Raw genomic sequence first — 18,256 nt, 5'->3', positions numbered from 1 at the left:
TGTGTTTTCAAAGCATCCAAAGGGCCTGACGCGTGTTAGTCCTTTCACATAAAGTGGTTATTGACTGGGTGGGTGGTTGATGGGATCGAGGGAGAAGCTGGAAATGACTTGCTGTACAAGCAGAAGGGATCCCCCAAACATCGATTTTAAAAATACAAGGTGGGGGTAGGGAGGGAACGCCCCTCCTGGGAGGTCATGTGGAGGTTCCATGACTATTCAATGGGATGATTGGAGAGAAGTTTCCTGTTCAGGTAGGACTCTGGAGGTGCCTCGGAAATCTGAGATTTAGGGCTTCTGGAAGTTTCCAGTCTGGTGCTGGGGAAGGAGGGGGGTGAGAGGGAATGTCTGGACGGTGGATTAACCCTGGAGGGGGCTCCAGGCCAGTTTCCCCCTCCCCTCTGATCTTCCGCCGTGAGGGTGGGAGCACCAGTCGACACTGGAACCTTCGGCCGCCTGGCCAGTCCCGCCCCTCCCCCCCCAAGTCAGAGCAAGAGAACTGGCTTGAGGCAGCCCCAAAGTCCAGAAGAAGGGGGAGGAAGGGGGCGCATGGTTTGTGTCGGGAGACCGGGGCCTCAGCCAACGTCAGCACAAGCCCGAGTCAAACAGCCTATTCTCTGAGCAGGGCTAATCCCCGCGGAACCAGCAAGAAAGATGAGTGGGCAGCAACAGCTGGCTGGGGCCGGGAGCACATCTGGCCTGGAACACGTTCGGCTCCCCTCTCCTCTCCCCCTCCCCAGGCGGCTGCTGAGCGCATTGTCCAGGGCCCGAGGCGGGGGAAGGAGCAGCCATGGGGGCTCTCTCCTTCCAAATTTCCAGTCTTGTGAATTGGCCCGCAGCCTGACCACCTAACTTCCTGTTTTCCCCCCAGCCGCCTCTCCCCCTCCCTGTGCTCAGAAGGAAGGAGGAGCGGAGGAGCCGGCCCGGGCTGGCAGGGGCGGGGGAGCCTGCAAAGCTAATGAGGGGAAGGGCCCGTGCAGCCCCCGCATCTGCAGCCAGGAGAGGCCCTGGACTCACTCCTGCGGGCCGCCCCGACAGAGGACAGCTCCAGAGGAGCTCCTGGGCACAGCCACCCGGGAGCCCAGCCTAGGCGCACGGTAGGCGGGCAGGCAGCTGGGGGGAGCCGGAGGCCGGGGCCCCTTGGCAGCAGGGGCCCCGGTCAGGACTAAGGGCCCGTGCTGGGGCCAAGGCAGGCTGCTGGAGTGGAGGGCTTCTCCGCAGGGCCACGCTCAGCCCTCCTTTGTTGGCTGCTTGCTGCCCTGCTCTCTCCACCGGCCCGGCTCTGGGGTAGCAAGCATGGGCAGAGTGCATGGGGGGCTCATGGGCGCCTGCCGGCTCCCACCTGGGTGACCGTGGCCAATCCACTTGAGCCTCTCCTCCATCTACCCGTGGAAGTGCTCTGTCCGAATGCTCGCCAAGCTCCCTCAGTCTCTCAGCCCCTTGTCCTGGGGTTTGAGCCCTAGTTCTGCCAGCGGCGAGGCGCTCCGCAAGCTGCCCCCCCTCTCCCCCCCCCCCCCGCTGGGGTCTCCGTTTTTTCTTCCATCAAGCAATGGCTTGAGTGAAATAAAGCCTGGGGGGGCCTCTCCTGGACCAAACCCCTAGGACCCCCTCTGCCTCAGCCCCGGCCCACCCTGCCTTTGAGTCCTTCTTCGGCGAAAGGCATGGTCAGGGGCTGCTGGTAGCATCCTGGAAGCCGGGTAGAGGCCAGCTTTGCGGTATCCAGCAGGGTGGCAGCCCTCCCAGCCCCTGTCTTCACTTAACCCCCTCCTCAGGGCTCCTCTGGCCCTGGCTGGCCCCAAATTCTTAGGCACTCCCCAAGTCTACCCATCTACCCACTCGGCTCCCTTGTCACCAGGATTTAGCACCCCCCCCCCCAATTCTGGGGCAGGGGCATTTTGACTGGCTTCCAGTTGAGCAATGGCGAGGGAAGGAGGGATGTTCGGAGCAGCAGGGAGGGCATCTCTGCAGACTTCCCTTCCCAACTTCTGGGTGCTGTGCCCAACATAGAGCCCTAGCCACACTGACCTGACCGCACCCTTGCTACAGCCCTATCTAGAGGATTAGCAGCTCCTGCAGCCTCAACAGGAGTCTCCTCCAAAGCACTCCCAGATTGCAGACGCCCAGGGATGCCGAGGGTGACTCCCCTGCAGAAGCGCCTTCTGGAAGGGTTGGGTGACCCCCACCTAGGTGGATGTACCCAGATCCCCTTTTTCTCTTGTGTTCCATGAAGGAGGCAGGTGGGGCGCTCTCTGAAGACCCTTCCAACCTGGGTCCTTCTCGAACAGTCTTTGTCCTAGAGTTCTTTGCGACTTTGCCGTTCTTAACTCTAAAGCACTAATATGCTATGTTCTACAACTTCTTCCAGCCCAAACATTTTGTCTTCTTCTCACAGTCTAAGTTCTAAGATCCCTTCCGGAGTTGACATGCTTTGTTCAAAGGTTCTTCTAAGTTTACCAGCTCAGACTTTTTGTGTTCTGTGCTTCCTCCTAGCTAGAATATTCTGTGTGTTCTGAGGTTCCTCCTAGTTCTGACATTTTAAGTTCTGCTATCCCTTCCAGCTGGAGGATTTTGTTTTATGGTTTACGTTCTGAAGTCTCTCCTAAGGCTGATATTCTTGCTTCTAAGATCCTTCCCAGATCTGATAATTGACGTTTGAGAATCCTTTCCAAGCTCTGAAAGTCTACAGCTTTCCTCAGAGATCTGGCAAAGAGACAGATAGAGACGGACAGAAACACATAGAAAGAGACAGAGAAAGTGAAAGAGAGAATGAGAGAGAGGAGAAGAGGAGGAGGGAGAGAGAGAGAGAGAGAGAAAAAAAAGACAGAAAGAGATAGAGACAGACAGACACAGTGAAAGACAGAGAGACAGTGATAGTAAGAGACAGTTGGAGACAGGGATTGAAAGAAAGAAACAGAGAGAGAGAGAAAGAGAGGGAGAGGGAGAGGGGGGAAGAGAGACACACAGAGAGAGAGACCCCCAAACCCCAAATCCTCTCTCTCTTTATTCGGAAAGCTCATTCAGGATTAGAAAGCTTCCTTGCTCTCCCAAATTCCCTATCCTGCCCACCCTGGGGCCTGGTTAGTTCCTCCTCTGCAGTTTAGTAACTAAAAAGCCCGTGTTGGTGTTCACTGCTCCCCTCAGGGACTTACTTTCCTCCTTTACATAATGGGGGTTCACTGCCTCCAAGGACCACTATGGGAGAAGCTCTGTTTTCTCTTCTATCCAGCAAGGGGTTGGGTAAAAACGATCCCTGGGATCCCCTCCTGGACACCCTCTTCTGAGATGAGAAGCCCTCCTCAGAGCTATGCAGTGCCCCCCTCCCCACCCCTTTCCCTGCAAATTGGAACCTCCTAACCAAGGCCGTCAAGGAGCTCCCCGCTGAGGCTCCAGGAGCCCAGAGAGGTTCAGGGCCAAGGTCCGGGCTGTGCTGTCTTGGGAAGTGTCTACCCCCCCTTTGGCTTCTGTCCCAGATCTACCCCCAGGCGGATTTCTTAGATTGTCAGAGCTGGAAGGTAATTTGGAATAAAGAAGGAGCTGGTAAGGAGCTGAGAACATAGTGAGTGAGAAGAAAGCTTAGAACACAGAACATTAGAACAAGAAGGAATCTTATAACCCAAATGAATGAATTCAAAAGCATTTATTAGGTGCTGACTAGGGGTCAGGCACTCTGCTAGACACTGGGGATACAAATACAACATCAAGGACAAATCCTGCCCATGGAATGTCCCATAACATTCTTTTTAAAAAAAAACAACTTTTCATTTATTTTTCATTTTTTTCTTTTTCTTTTTCAGGTTTTTGCAAGGCAAATGGGGTGAAGTGGCTTGCCCAAGGCCACACAGCTAGGTAATTAGTAAGTGTCTGAGGTCACATTTGAACTCAGGTCCTCCTGACTCCAGGGCCAGTACTCTATCCACTGCGCCACCCAGTCGCCCCATTATTTATTTTTGAATTTTACAAATTTTCTCCTAATCTCGCTTCTCCCCCCACCCCCCACAGAAGGCAGTCTGTTCTGTAACATTCTGACAAGGAGGCAACACACCCACAGGGAAGTGATAACCTTGGAGGGCCACTTTGGTTAGGAGAGTTGCAACTAAGTCAGTCCACAGGGAATAAATAAATTTGTCACAACCCATTCAAGAATAATACAAGAGTTGGTTCATGGTTCAGAGTCTCTGTTTCCTGGTTATAGAATTGGAGGGGAGGTGGAAACTGCCTTTAGTAAGTGGGTGGGGAGGTTGTGGGGTAGCTAGATGGCACTGCAGTTGATAGCTCCCCCGTTCTGGAGTCAGAAAGAACTAAATTCAAATGTCATCTCATACACTTACTGGCTGCGGGCAAGTCATTTCGCCTTATTTGTCTCAGTTTCCTCAGCTATAAAATGAACTAGAAAAGAAAATCCCTCACAACAACCTTGAAGAGAAGTAGCAACAGTAGAATCATCCCTGTTTTACAGAACTTGCCCAAGAAAATCCTCGTTATAGATGCCCAAGGTGGGCTTTGCATCTAGTTGCCTGACTTTTAATCCCAGTCCTCAGCCAGACTCTGCCTCTAGAAAACTGACTCCTTCTTGTCCTTCCAGACTGACCTCATTCCTGATGCTCAGGGCCCATCCCGAAGGGGTTGGATTTTGGTTTTTGCTTGTACTTTCACTCTTAGCATTAGATTGAGGGGAAAATCTGAAGATTAGATATGGCTCTTGCCTAGGATTCCTCAAGCAGGGTCCACAACTCCTATATGCGTGCAATCTATGAGATGGGTTTTGGGTATGAGAATGGCTTTATTTCCCTCACCCCAGAAAATGTATGAGATATAAATGACTTTCTGATAGACTCTGCCTGAAAGTAGAGGCACTTGGATGGACTGCTGAACACATACTCCCCATTCACACTCTGTCTGTCCTGTCCAAGCAATTATTACTGATGGTTGGAAAGGTTCAGACTTGTGGACTCCGTGATATGACTGAGTCTTCCTGCCAGAGGTGACCTTCCTTCTCCAAGTACTCTGTTAAAGATGTTTTCTCCTTCTAGGAGTCTGATCCCTGACTCTTAAACTTAAGAACTTGGAAAACTCTACAACTTGGAAACTCTTGAACACAGGATTGCTCACAAGGTAAAAACTCCAAGGTTAGGCATATTTGCCCTTCAGGTTGCTGGTCTTTGATCTGTGCCCAGAAAAGGAAAGATAAAGGCAGAAGGCAGCTTGTAACTTGAGGTCCAGGAACTCCCCTCTCAGACTCACTTGGTCACTTGTCATGTGCCTCTCCTGTAAGTCATCATTTTCTGTTCCCGGACAGAAGAGGGAGAAATCCATTTCTCCCTGACTCCATTGTATTCTGATTTGGAGATCCAAGAGAGAGGAAGTGAGTCAAAGATGATAATATAAAATTTTGTTGTCATTGTTGATTAGTCGTGTCTGAGTCTTTGTGATCCCATTTTGGGAGTTTTCTTAGAAAAGATACCAGGGGCAGCTAGGTGGCCTAGTGGATAAAGCACCGGCCCTGGAGTCAGGAGTATCTGGGTTCAAATCCGGCCTCAGACACTTAATAATTACCTAGCTGTGTGGCCTTGGGCAAGCCACTTAACCCCATTTACCTTGCCAAAAAAAAAAAAAAAACCCTCTAAAAAAAAAAGAAAGAAAAGATACCACAGTGGTTTGAATTGTCTTCTCTAACTCATTTTACAGATGAAAAACTGAGTTAAACAGGGTGAAGTGACTTGCCCAGGGTCACATAGCCAACAATTGCCTGAGGCTGGATTTGAACTCATGAAGATGACACTTTCTGATTTTTTTTTAAGTTTTTGCAAGGCAATGGGGTTGAGTGGCTTGCCCAAGGCCACACAGCTAGGTAATTATTAAGTGTCTGAGGCCGGATTTGAACCCAGTTACTCCTGACTGCAGGGCCGGTGCTCTATCCACTGCACCATGTAGCCGCCCCCAGAGACTTTCTGATTCTTAACCCAGGACTTGATCCAATGTACCGCCTGGGTGCCAATAATATAAAATGTATATGGATAAATGTAAAGCCTTACACTGGGTTCAAAAAATAAATTTCACAAGTTGGTGAATCAGACAACACCAGATTCCAAAGAAATCTGAATAAAGTGCACTAGGGCTCTTAAGTATTGCCCAAATGTGGGTAAAAGGGTTCTCAACTCCTACAAAGTACTTCATATATAAGTACCAGATACAAAGCAACCTTTCTTTCACCTACCACATGAAATGTATAATATTCAAAAAGTTCACCAGAACTTGACCAATTCTAGTAGCATCAAACCCTCAAACATTCCACTGAATGCCTTCTGAAAGGTAAAAGGACTTTGGCAGATTTCTGAATAATCCCCATTCACCTGCACTGTCCAATACTTGGAGACTGAGTCATTTTGAGTCAACTCTATGATGTATCTCTCCAAAATCTAAGGTGAACTTAGGCTACATGAAGAGGAACATATCTTCCAAGAATAAAGAGGTAATGATCCCTCTGGACTGTGCCTGGGTCAGAAAGTATCTGGGTTCTTGTGTTCTGTTCTGAAAAAGCAGAAATCATTCAGAGGCAATGAATTTCCCTTCACTGGGAATCTTCAAGCAAAAGTGGATGACCGTTGCAGGGGTGGTGGGGGTGGGAGCAGGGGGTTTCTGGAGATAATTCTTTTCTGGACTGGACTGCCTAGTCACTGAGGTCTTCTCAAGCTGAAACTTCCTAATTCTGTTGATAGGGGGAGGGAGATTAGAATGCAAAATGAGAATGAGATTATAACTGGAAAAAAACCTTTGCATATAGAATACAAAGTTGAAAGGGATCTAAGAGGTCATTGAGTTGAATTCCCTCATTTTCTAGCTATGAAATGGACATTGGGGTCCAGAGGAAAGTGACTTATCCTAGGTCCTACAGGTAGCATAGTGGCAAAACTAGAATAGGAAGCCAGTGAAGAGTAGGTCTTCTGAATCCACGCTCTCTTCACCATGCTCATTCCCTTGCTCCAACTATTTCCCTTCTCAGGAATTCTGTTTCCCACCTACTGGGTGATAAGACAGGAGGGGCAGAGGTGGGGAGCCAATCCTAACGGTTCATTTCTTCTTCTTACCAGCAGAGCCAAGTGGAGCCAGCCAGGCAGGCAGGTCATGGAGGGTTCAGGAGAGAGGCTGGTCCTCAATGTGGGGGGCGTGCGCTATGAGACATACCACAGCACTCTGCGGGCCTTCCCTGGGACAAGACTTTACCAACTGACGGAGCCCCCCATGGGTGGCACTCTGGCCCGAGAGGTCTTCTTTGACCGCAGCCCCCACCTCTTTGGCTATGTCCTGGGCTACTATCGAACACGCCAGCTGCACTGCCCCCCTGATATATGCCGGGCAGTGCTGGAGGAAGAGTTGGCCTTCTGGGGTCTGGCTGATGCCCCCTTGGCCCCCTGCTGCTGGCTGAAGCTCAGCGGAGGTGACGGACGAGCAGAGGACTTCCATGCCTGGGAAGAGAGTGAGCTGGGCGAAGAACAAGGCCTGCTGGGACCCATTGAGAGTCCCAACTCAACCAGGGCCCAGGGTACCTGGAAACCATGGCTATGGACTCTGCTTAACCAGCCCTGCTCCTCACTAGCAGGCAAGGTAACACTCTAGGCCCCTCCTTTTTTGTCAGTCCCCATTCTCCAAACCTCATTCCTTTCTGGGATGCAGATGCTATCCCTTCCCTTGGAGTTATCCTTCAGCTCTCACAGTTCCCTCTCAGTTAGTTCCACCATCCTTTGCTCTAAGGACCTGCCCACTCTAATGTTCTCTACTCTTTCTCTTTCTCTCTCTCCCCTAATGACCTCTCCAGCTCTGCTATTCTCTTCTTCTGACCTGATAGGCTATGCTTCTCTGCTCCGTTCTTTCTGCTACTTTTTCCCAGTGCAGCTTGGGGTGCTGAAGCAGCTTTTAAGTAAAGAAGCCAGGTGAGCCAGATAGAACGTGTCTGGGAAGGTGGAGGCTGGAGCTTTCCCAGTGGGAGTGGGGGGTGATGGCTGGGAGGCTCCTGACCACTTTCTTCCCCCCCCAACAGTGTGCTGCCCTTTTGTCCATGCTTTTCCTGCTGGGGGTCCTGGTCATCTTCTTCCAAGAAACCTCGGTGCAGCTGGACTATTTCACGTCCAACTTTCGGCCCCTGGAGCCCTGGGATGGTGAGAAGGAGGGCCTGCCCCCACCTCAGGCCCCAAGCCCTGGCTTGGTATACCAACGGGCCCCCCACCTTCTCTACTTGGAACTGCTCTGTGTGCTCTGGTTTGGGGCTGAGCTACTGGCTCGAAGCATCTCCTGCCCCAACAAGGTCAAATTCCTGCGCAGTCCCATGACCCTTATCGACCTGGCATCCCTCTTTCCTGTGTTGGTGGAGCTGGCTGTGGGCCGGCGGGCAGAGCGTCACCCCCGCCTCTGCTTGGTGCTGGGGGCCCTGAGGGTGCTCTATGTGCTAAAGCTGGGTCGCCTCTTGGGGCTGGTAGAGAAGCCGCTGGCTCTGCGGGTGCTAGCTCACACACTGCGCTCCTCCTGGAGGGAGGCAGGTCTACTACTCCTGCTCTGGGCTGGAGAGATCTTGCTGTTCGGTTCTCTCTTCCTCTATGGGGAGCTGCTGGGCACTGGGCATGGCCAGGGGCAGAGTGAGGTACACTTTGCTGATATCCTCACCTGCTTTTGGTGGACAGTGATCACTCTCACCACTGTGGGCTACGGGGACATCTACCCCATGTCTGCCTTGGGCCAGGTCACAGCCGCTATCACAGCTATGGCAGGCATGCTGACCAGCGTGCTCCTGGTGCCCATCCTCCTGGTCCGCTTTCAGCGTTGCTATGCTGTCGCTCTGGCCCGTCAGAAGCTGAGGCCCAGTGGAACCCTGTGATGGGCCAGGCCCCAGGCCCCTCAGGGAGGTGGGATCGAACCCCAGGGGCCTGCCTTGACTAGTTCTGTACCCCAAGGAAAGCTTCACAGGAAGACCACCTGTCTCCCTGTCCCTGCCCACCCAACTCCAGGCCCAACATCACTAGATGATCCCTTACCCTTCTCCTGCTTCATAAAACAGTCTTACAGCTCCATTCAGACCCAAGGCAGCCAGGGGCAGATTCAGGCCCACGGTGACATTGCTAGGGCTTTTTGGGGGGGTGGGCGGGTATCTGTAGCTTGGAGTCATTTGTCTTCCATCTCCACACCACCTCATAGTCATAGACTGAGAGCAGGAAGAGATCTTGGAGGCCATCGAGTCCATCCCCCTCATTCTGCAAATAAGAAAACTAAGGCAATCAGTGGTCCAGTGACTCATCCAGGGTCACACAGCCCATATGTGCCTGAAGTGGAATCTGAACCCAGGTCTTCCTGACACCATCACCCTAAGCTACTTTCATTGAAGGGTAGTGAATGGGCCTTCATGGCTCTTTGCCCCTAGACCTTTATTCCCACCTCACCATCTAGGTCCTCATCTTGTAGTTTATGAGCTGGTGACGGAAGACAGAATGGGAGAAGGTGCAGTTCCTATAGACAGACACTAGATGTCAGTGGTGGTGGGTGGCCCTGGAGAAATATCCACATAGTAAGATCACAGGATTTCCAGGTGGAAGAACCCTAGTATGACCACCTCATTTTAAGAGGATGTAACTGAGACCTAGAGAAGGCCATGTTCGAGGTCTCATAGCAAAAGAAACTAGGATTCAAACCCAGATCCTCTTGTTGCAAATCCATTGATCTTATTCTTACCAATGTCACCTCTCCTTAGGACATTCTGGCGGATTCCCAGCCACTTCTCCTGCACCCCACTCCCTTTCCCATAACCCTCCCAGGGCCTGAAAGTCCCTACATATTATTGCTTATGTAGTTGCCTTGTGCTTCTCAGGAAGGGGAATAAGCTTTTGTAAGCAAACTAAATTTTATCATTAGTGCTGCCACTATTATTTGGTTCCCCTTCCAGTGTCTCTATTAATATTGGTATCCTCATTTGACAGATAAGGAAACTGAGACTCAGAGAGGTCTCATTTCCTGTCTATTCTCTCATATGGTCAACACTGTGAAGAAGGTAGGGCAGGAGTTAGCTCTGTTTTACAGATGATGAAATTGAGGTCTAGAGAGGGGATGCAACTCACCCAAATTCACATGAGAATGTGAGCCAGGATGAGGCCTCAGGTTTCCTGACTCCCAAGCCCAGGGCTCCTTCCCCTCTATTAGACTTCTGTCAACTTGTTGGATCAAAAACCCTGACCCTCTTCATTCTATCAGCAATGGCCTAGGTGATTACAGGCTATAGACTGGGTGGATCTTTAAACAGAATCAAGAGCTGTCTGCATAGGTCAGGAAAGACCCCAAGCTGTTAAAACTTTGAAATCATCAACTCTAACCCTCCCATTTTATAGATTGGAAAATAAAAGCCCAAAGAGGGAAATAATAAATCTGTGTAAGAAAACCTCTTGCTTCAGTCACATGGTCTAGAATTGAAAGAAGCCTCAGAAGGAATCTAGCCCTCATTCTACAGGACCAGATTCTCACTCATTTGGCCAAAGTCATCTGTGACAATAACTGGGCCCAATTCAAATCCAAATTGCTGACTCTAAATGTAGCGCTGTTCTAACTATACCAACCAACTTCCTATAGGGAGATTCTCCTCCACTCCTGAGGCTCCGTTCCCAAGTCACTTCTAAGGCCTGGCCTACTAGAGTCAATCTCAAATTCCCAGCCCTCTTCTGACATTGCCTGACAAAATCTTACTATATCACTCAACTATTTAAGAACATTCTGTAGCTCCCTATTACCATGATTCAAAACACCAACTTCTCAGGTTCATATTCAAAACTTTTATAATCTGACTCTGGCCTGCCTTTCTAGTCCAATTACACATTACTGTCCTTCACACACTATGAATCAATCAAACTACCCCATTTGCCATTCTCCAAATTTGGCATTCCCTCTCTGACCATGGCAGAGGCTGGAGTCTGCTTCTTCACCTCTGCCTATATGTGCCCCTTCCTATGGGAAGCCCTTATTCCCCATAATTATTGGTATTCTCTTCTTTCTTTTCAAATTATGATGTATAAGCTATCTCTTTGCATGTTGTACTCTCTTCCCCCAAGGAGAATGTAATATAAACTCCATGAGGGCAGAAGGAGAATGTAATATAAACTCCATGAGGGCACTAAGTATTTCCTTTCTGTCTTTGTATACCCAGCATCTAGCACAGTGCCTTAAATAAATACTTATTGAACTGGATTGGACTGGTTTGGATCGGATGGAGGTGAAGGAAGGGTCATAGTCTTCAGTCAGTGGAGGGCCACAGCCCTAGGGATCCCCGGATCTGGCTGCCTGAGGTCATGAGATGGAGTTCTGCATCTGTCTCTGTATCAACATTCTACTGCCCACAAGACAAGTTAATGGAAAATCCCTCCAATGTGTCTACCCCAAGGAGGTCTAGTTTCCTGTGATGTGAACCTCATCAAGGATATGTCTATCTCTTCTTTCCTGGGTGGAGTGGGGAAAGATGCTGAGAAATGGGAGGAAGAATCAGAGATGGAAAGACTGAGTTCCAAGGAAAAAAAGTAATTGATGAGCAAGTTGGTAGCATGGCCAGAATCAGACCACCGTTAACTAAATTTCTAGCCTTTGGCCATGTTATCTCCATCAGGGTATTCTCAACCTGGACTATCTGTAACACTGATTCAGAAAATGACCAAATTCCCTATTGGGAGGAATATCAGAAGTCAAGTAGTACAGCTCATATCCTTTGCAACAGGAATTCTTATTTTTGTGTGTGTCACAGACCCCTTTAACAGTCTAATGAAGCCTATGGAGATCTCAGAAGAATGCTTTTAAATTCAGAAATAAAAAGGTAAGACTCCAGAGGAAATTAACTAGAAATGAAGTTATTGTAATGTCAAAAGTTCACTTTTAAAGACTACCCCAAATCTTTCAATTGATCCCCTGAGGGTCTATGGAGCCCAGTTAAGATCTCCTGTTCCAAGCCACATCCAAATGATCAAGCAGCCTTTGCTTGAAAACCTCCAGTGAAGTAAAACTCATTGCCTCTTGAGGCAGCTCATTCTACTTCTAGATAACTCTGTTTTAGAAAATATTCCCTGAAATCAAAGGCTAAAATTTTCTTTTTCTAACTTCTCTTCACTGTTTCTGGTTCTGCCCTCTGGGGCCCAAGCAGAACAAGTCCAATCTTTTTTCCATCTGGTACTTCCTGCAGGTACTTGAAGATAGCTACCATGTACCCTCTGAATCTTTTTTTTTTCTCCAAACATTCTATCTTCAATTGATCCTCATAGGATCTTTCTCTGATTTATCAATGTCCTTCCTTCCTTGAGTGTTTTGTTCAGTTCTGGGAATTAAAGATATGGTCAAATCTGGTCAGAGTGATAGGAATATTACCTCCCTAATCCTAGATAACATGCTTCTTTTAAAAAAGCTCAGTTTCCCATTAGATTGATTTGACAGTCAAATTATATGGTTGACTCCTATTGAGTTTATAGTTCTTAAAAACCCCATGTCTTTTCCAGATGAGTTGCTATATGGTCTTGCCTTTCTCATCTAGTTCCTAGGTAGCTCTTTTGAACCAAGATGTTTTTGAGAAACTTCTTCTGAGTCTGCAAGATGTGAGGATACTTTATTTTATGTCCTATGTGTGTCATGAACTAGGTTCAGAACTAAGTTCAGAGAGAATTTGACCTCCAATGAGAGGGGACTAGGCTCCCTAACACTACACTCTTTGGTTCATTAAATTTCCCTTCTGATACTCCAAGAATGATATACTTATTGCTTAGGTCATGGTTCATATCTAAATTTCACCAAAAAAGGAAGGGAATAAAAAAGTTCTCAATATAAATTGAATCAAACATAAGAAGTAATTTCTTCCTATCCACAAAAAAAAAATGTTAAGTATAGGTCACTCACAAATGTATATTTGACAAAAACAAACTGAAAACAGGATTCAATAACTTTTGATGACTGTTACAATTGACTGGAAAGCTGATTCTTGAACTTCATCCAAACATAAAATAGTTGCAGCACTGCTAATTAGGTATTTTATATTTCACCTCGTCTCTATACTATACAAACACTGTTATAGTACATGTCTGCTTGTAAAATGACCAGGCTTAGATCGATCCTCTTGCAAGCAGATATCTTTTATAAAACTACTAGAGTACTTGTCAGGGGACTCAGAATCTGTGGAACTCTTCACAAAAGTCTCCTTCTTAGTGACTAAAATTGAGGGAGAACTAATACAGACAAAAACAAAGGGGTCAGGATTGTCTAGGTAAGACATGATTTAGATGTCATGTGAGTACAGCTTCAAGGATGCAGGGCTGGGGTGGGGTAGTGTCAAACTGCCTTTTCCCCTGATTCCTTCCCAGGAAGTAGCTTAAAACAGTCTTGAACCTATTTGTAGCCAAAAAGAAATAGAAAACGTAAAGGGGCCAACCTTTCCCTATTATAATTCATTGTTATACATTCTTCCAACTCTGCAGTAAGGAGACTTTTTGTCATCTCAGAGTACAAACTTGTTAGCCCAAAGTTATACATGGCTAGAAGCAGGCCCCGAAGCTCCCATGTGATCACTGGAACCATGACTAGCACCTCTGAGCTTGCTCTATAGGATGTCCCTTCTAGACCAATTCAGCCTCGTTATACTTTCATAGGATTCTAGATTAAGGGCTTACAGAGACTTCCAAGACCACCTTCTCCAGTCCCTTTATTTTATACTGAGGCCCATAGAATTGAAATGACTTGTCCAAGGTCATACATAGGATCATAGATTAAGAGCAGAAAGGGACCAGTTAGTCAAAGTTCTTCATTTTATTGATGAGGAAACTGATTTATATTTAATTTGCATAGATTTCATTTTATTTGATTCTCACCATCTAGCCTGGCAAGAATTTTTTGGAACCTTTGTCATCCATTGTATGAGTTATCCCTCTCAGCTTTTGTATCATGCAGCATAGGGTATACTGGCATATGACCGCCCAGCATGGCATGCCCTCATCAGAGTTGTGCTCTATGAGCAAAGCAGAATGGAAGCAGTTCAAAGGAAAATGTTACATAAGTTTAGAGTACACACCCCAGGTGTTTACATGGACAATTTGCTGCCCAACCTGTGGTAGAGCATTCCGATCTGGTATTGGTCTGATCAGTTACAACTGGGAATACTTGTAGTTTTGGTCTTCTTCAACAAACGATAAAAACCATCATTTGCAAGTAAGATGAACTCTTATTGATAAAAATGTTAGAAACTACAGGGCCAAGCACAAATTCGTAGGACGCAGGGGCAGCTAGGTGGTGCAGTGGATAGAGCACCGGCCCTGGAGTCAGGAGGACCTGAGTTCAAATCCGGTCTCAGACACTTAATTACCTAGCTGTGTGGCCTTGGGCAAGCCACTTAACCCCATTTGCCTTGCAAAAACCTAAAAAAAAATATTCCTAGGACGCTCCACTAGAGACCTCCTGTCAAATCACTAAGGACTATACTTTGGATCTGACCATTTGCCCAGTTCTGAAATGATCAAGCTCTATTCGTCTCTACTTCTCTTTGTTTTGGGTTTTTGCAAGGCAGTGGGGTTAAGTGGCTTGCCCAAGGCCACACAACTAGGTAATTATTAAGTGTCTGAGGTCGGATTTGAACTCTGGTCCTCCTGACTCCAGGGCCGGTGCTCTATCCACTGCACCATCTAGCTGCCCATCTCTACTTCTTTTTTTATCTTTTCCTCAAGATATCTACCATTTTTCTGAAATGACAGAACAAATTGTGGTCAATGAATGTAAAAGAATATTAATGGACTATAAGGAATGTTGAATTTAGAGGATTCACAGAAGCCAGGAAAGAGAAGAGAATGATAAGGACTCTGATGGAGAGTGAGATTGAAGGAAACAGAACCAGGAAGGCAAACAGAAAGAATAAGAAATTTTAAATGGACTCAGCTGACCCTGGTGGTGACTTGAGAAAAAACACTTCTTTCCTTTCTTTGCAGAGGTGGAACACTATGGGTATAGAATAATGCATACACTGTCAGACATAGTTGATGTGTTGGCAAGTTTTGGTGAATTTTTCTATTTTTCTTTGAAGAAGAGCTTTCTTGCTTTGGTGGTGGATGGAGAGTGGTATATTTGGAAATGAAGAAGATATAAAAACAAATGATACTGATAAGAAATGGAACTGAAGCTTCCTTGTCATTGGTATGGGGAGCTCTTGGGTGAGAAAATTCCCTTATCAACACAGATTGGCACCTTTCCTTCCACTTAGAATACTAAATAATTGACTTGAGCACAGAGAAGTTAAGTAACTGGTTCAGGGTCACACAGACTTTATGTGGAAGAGTTTCTGGTTTCCAGAGAAAATTCCTTATCTACTATGCCATGTTGCTGGCCCACCATTTTAAAATTAAAGTTTAATTTTTAAAAGACACCAAAAATGTTTGAAGAGACTATCACAAACAAAAATCTCCCATTGAGTTTTGCTTAGAGTTTGAACATTAACATTAAATGGATGTTTAATTAAATGTCTCTATCCTATGTATATCATATAGACAAATATGTACATATATGCCCATATATGTATTTGTAAATATTCATGTATATATGTGTGTGTGTGTGTGTGTGAGTGAGAGAGAGAGAGAGAGAGAAAGTCTCAAGCAATGAATTTTTATCATTAGCTTCTTCGATTTTTATCTCTTGTGAATTTTTGGAATCCCTAGTTTCAATACATCCTATATTGTAGGGAGTTTAGTGACCATATAGAGACAATATCTTCCCTATTTTTCCTATTGAACATCATCTTCTCCTGGACTTGCTCTCCTATTCTAGGTTTGCACAATACTGCTCTCTCCTGGTTCTCCTCATTCATGACTGACGGTCTTTCTCAGTCTCCTTGGCAGAATCCTCATCCAGCCATGCCCACTAACCATGAGTGTCCCTCAAGGCTTTGTCCTAAACTCTCTTCTTCCTCTATGCTGTCTTTCTTGGTGATGGCAGCAGCTTACATTGGTTCAATGATCAGATCTATACAGATGACTCCAAGATCTATGTATCTATCCAGCCCTAATTTCTCTCTTGAGCTCTAGTCTTGTGTCGCCAACTGAGGCAACCCACAGTCACCTTGTCCTAAACAGAATTCATTATCTTTCTCCCTAAATCAAGGCTAGGGAACGTCTGTCTTGACAACACCAAACCGGTAAGGCTGGCTGGCTGGAGGTTCCCAGCCCCTGATTCTAAACCATATATCCATGCATGGTCTGAAGGAAATAGACCTAGTCCCGGATATCTTTCCCGCTGACTGTCTGACTCTTTTCAGGGAGCCTGTCAGATCAGTCAGGGACTTCTATGTTTTCTTGTTGTTCAATTGGTTCAGTATTGTCTGGCTCTTCTTGACCCCATTGGGGGCCTACTAAATCACACACACACACAAACACACACATATGAAAGAACATCCATGCCTTTCCATTCTAAGGTACCTGCCCTGCAGAGCAGAGGATTTATGCTCCCACAGACACCCCAGATATGGCATATGGAAGTCTTTAAGACACCCCAGGTTTGATATTTTGTAATCTAAGCTCTCTCCTTGCTTGGATATCCCTTCTTCTCAATGGTCTCCTAACTCTCTCTCATCCTCTTTTCCACTGGCTACTCCCAGGATTCAGTGTAATGAAATCGACTACTGAGAGTTTCTATTCTCAGCCTCAGAACATTTCCAACTCTCTCCGTTCAAGTCCCTCACTATTTTGTCACTTCAGCATCTAAAGTCTAATACATGTCAAGATTCTTTCAAGTTCAGATAGTTTAGGTTCCAAGTCCTTTTTCTTCTCTGATATTCTGTATTCACTTTACATTCCACCCTGTGACATTCAGAGCTGTGACTTCTGGGGGAAGGGCTCCTCAGTCCTTTGTCAGGACTGCTTTCCACCCTTGGTGTCCACTTGCCGCCCAACTCTCCCCTGGGACTCAGTGAAGCTGTACCAGGCTCAGTGGTCACAGCCAATAAACTTTTTCAGCAGTTGAGCTGAGTGGAGGACAACTGAAGGGCCCCAAACCCCTTGGTAAGTATGGGGAGTGTCTCTCTAAAGCCTATGTAGACTCCTCCAGCAGAATAGACAGATGTGAACAATCAGTTCCAAGGGGCCATGAAGGTCACCACCCATATGTGGATCCATGTGTTATAGGAAATGGAGAAATTCTGATTGCTGTGGACAAGTTCCCTTACTCAGGAGGGCTACTGTCCAGGGAAGTACACAGAGATGATGACAGTGATGCTAAGGCAACCACAGGCTAAGACTCGAAATTCAATAAATCTAGTAGGTTTTTAACAGTGAATTAATTAAATGTCTGACCAAACATAGCCCCCCAATGATATTATAAATATCCAAATGGCCCTCGGCAGGAAAACAGTTCCCTGCCCTAAACCTCTCTTCTTTCCTTTTATCATTGAAGGTAATATCATTACCAAAACCTTGAAATTAATCCTCAACCTCACATAGTCAATATGTTGCCAAGTTTCTTTTTACTCTAATTTCATAATATTTCTAATATATGTTTTCTTATCTCCAGTCATTGACACCACAATTCTATCGCCTCCATTAGAACAAGAAGTTTGGGGCAGCTAGGTGGTACAGTGGATAGAGCACTGGCCCTGGAGTCAGGAGGATCTGAGTTCAAATTTGACCTCAGACACTTAATTGCCTAGCTGTGTGACCTTGGGCAAGTCACTTAACCCCATTGCCTTGCCCCCCCCAATCAACTAGAACATGAAGTTCAAGGAAATAGAGAACATGTTTTTTCCCTTCCTTTGTTCCCCCAGTGCTTAGCAGAATGCCTAATACCTAGTAGGTCTGCTTTTTGACTGATTGACTAGATTAGCAAAACTCCTTGTAAATACATTCTTAACCGCCATTCTGAGATGTACTCCATCCCTGACCAGAATCTCGTCATTCCTACATTTCAAACTCAGATGTAATGTTTATTAGGTATTCATTTCCCAAATCTTTCGCTTCTTTGGTTGACTACAGCAGTGGAAATTCCATCTGTACTCTTAAGACTTTCAGTTCTTTGCCCATGAGTTCATAATTATAAATGCTTTCTAATATCTAATCTGGTAGTATTCCACCTCTAGATATAATAGTAATCATTCAGTGTGATTACTGTTCCAAGTCTCTCTGTGAAAAGTCTGAGATACATGGCTAGGAAGCCAAGTAGCCCCTTTTTGGTTATCAACTGACTCAACATCTGCCTTAGTGCCACTCATCAAGGAGTCACCTCTTCTTCCTCTAAT

The 18,256-nt window shown here is 46.5% G+C and overlaps 1 protein-coding gene across 2 annotated transcripts; it reads left to right on the top strand.

Annotated features, from left to right (window-relative positions):
• The first annotated feature begins 750 nt into the window (after positions 1–750).
• Positions 751–14,601, top strand: LOC141498184 (voltage-gated potassium channel KCNC1-like). Of its 2 annotated transcripts, none has more exons than XM_074201166.1 (4): positions 751–1,094; positions 5,028–5,109; positions 7,089–7,599; positions 8,033–14,601. In XM_074201166.1, the coding sequence occupies exons 3-4, from the start codon at positions 7,120–7,122 to the stop codon at positions 8,861–8,863; spliced, it is 1,311 nt and encodes a 436-aa protein (XP_074057267.1). In that variant the 5' UTR covers positions 751–1,094; positions 5,028–5,109; positions 7,089–7,119; the 3' UTR covers positions 8,864–14,601. The 2 variants fall into 2 exon arrangements, with proteins under 2 accessions (XP_074057267.1, XP_074057266.1); XM_074201165.1 differs by having other exon boundaries at positions 7,086–7,599.
• The last annotated feature ends 3,655 nt before the right edge of the window (positions 14,602–18,256 follow it).

This window comes from Macrotis lagotis, chromosome X, assembly GCF_037893015.1.
Source record: "Macrotis lagotis isolate mMagLag1 chromosome X, bilby.v1.9.chrom.fasta, whole genome shotgun sequence".
In the NCBI taxonomy this organism is placed as follows: Eukaryota; Metazoa; Chordata; class Mammalia; order Peramelemorphia; family Peramelidae; genus Macrotis; species Macrotis lagotis.
Note: the sequence above shows the minus strand (reverse complement) of the source record. Positions and strands in the feature narration are given on the sequence as shown.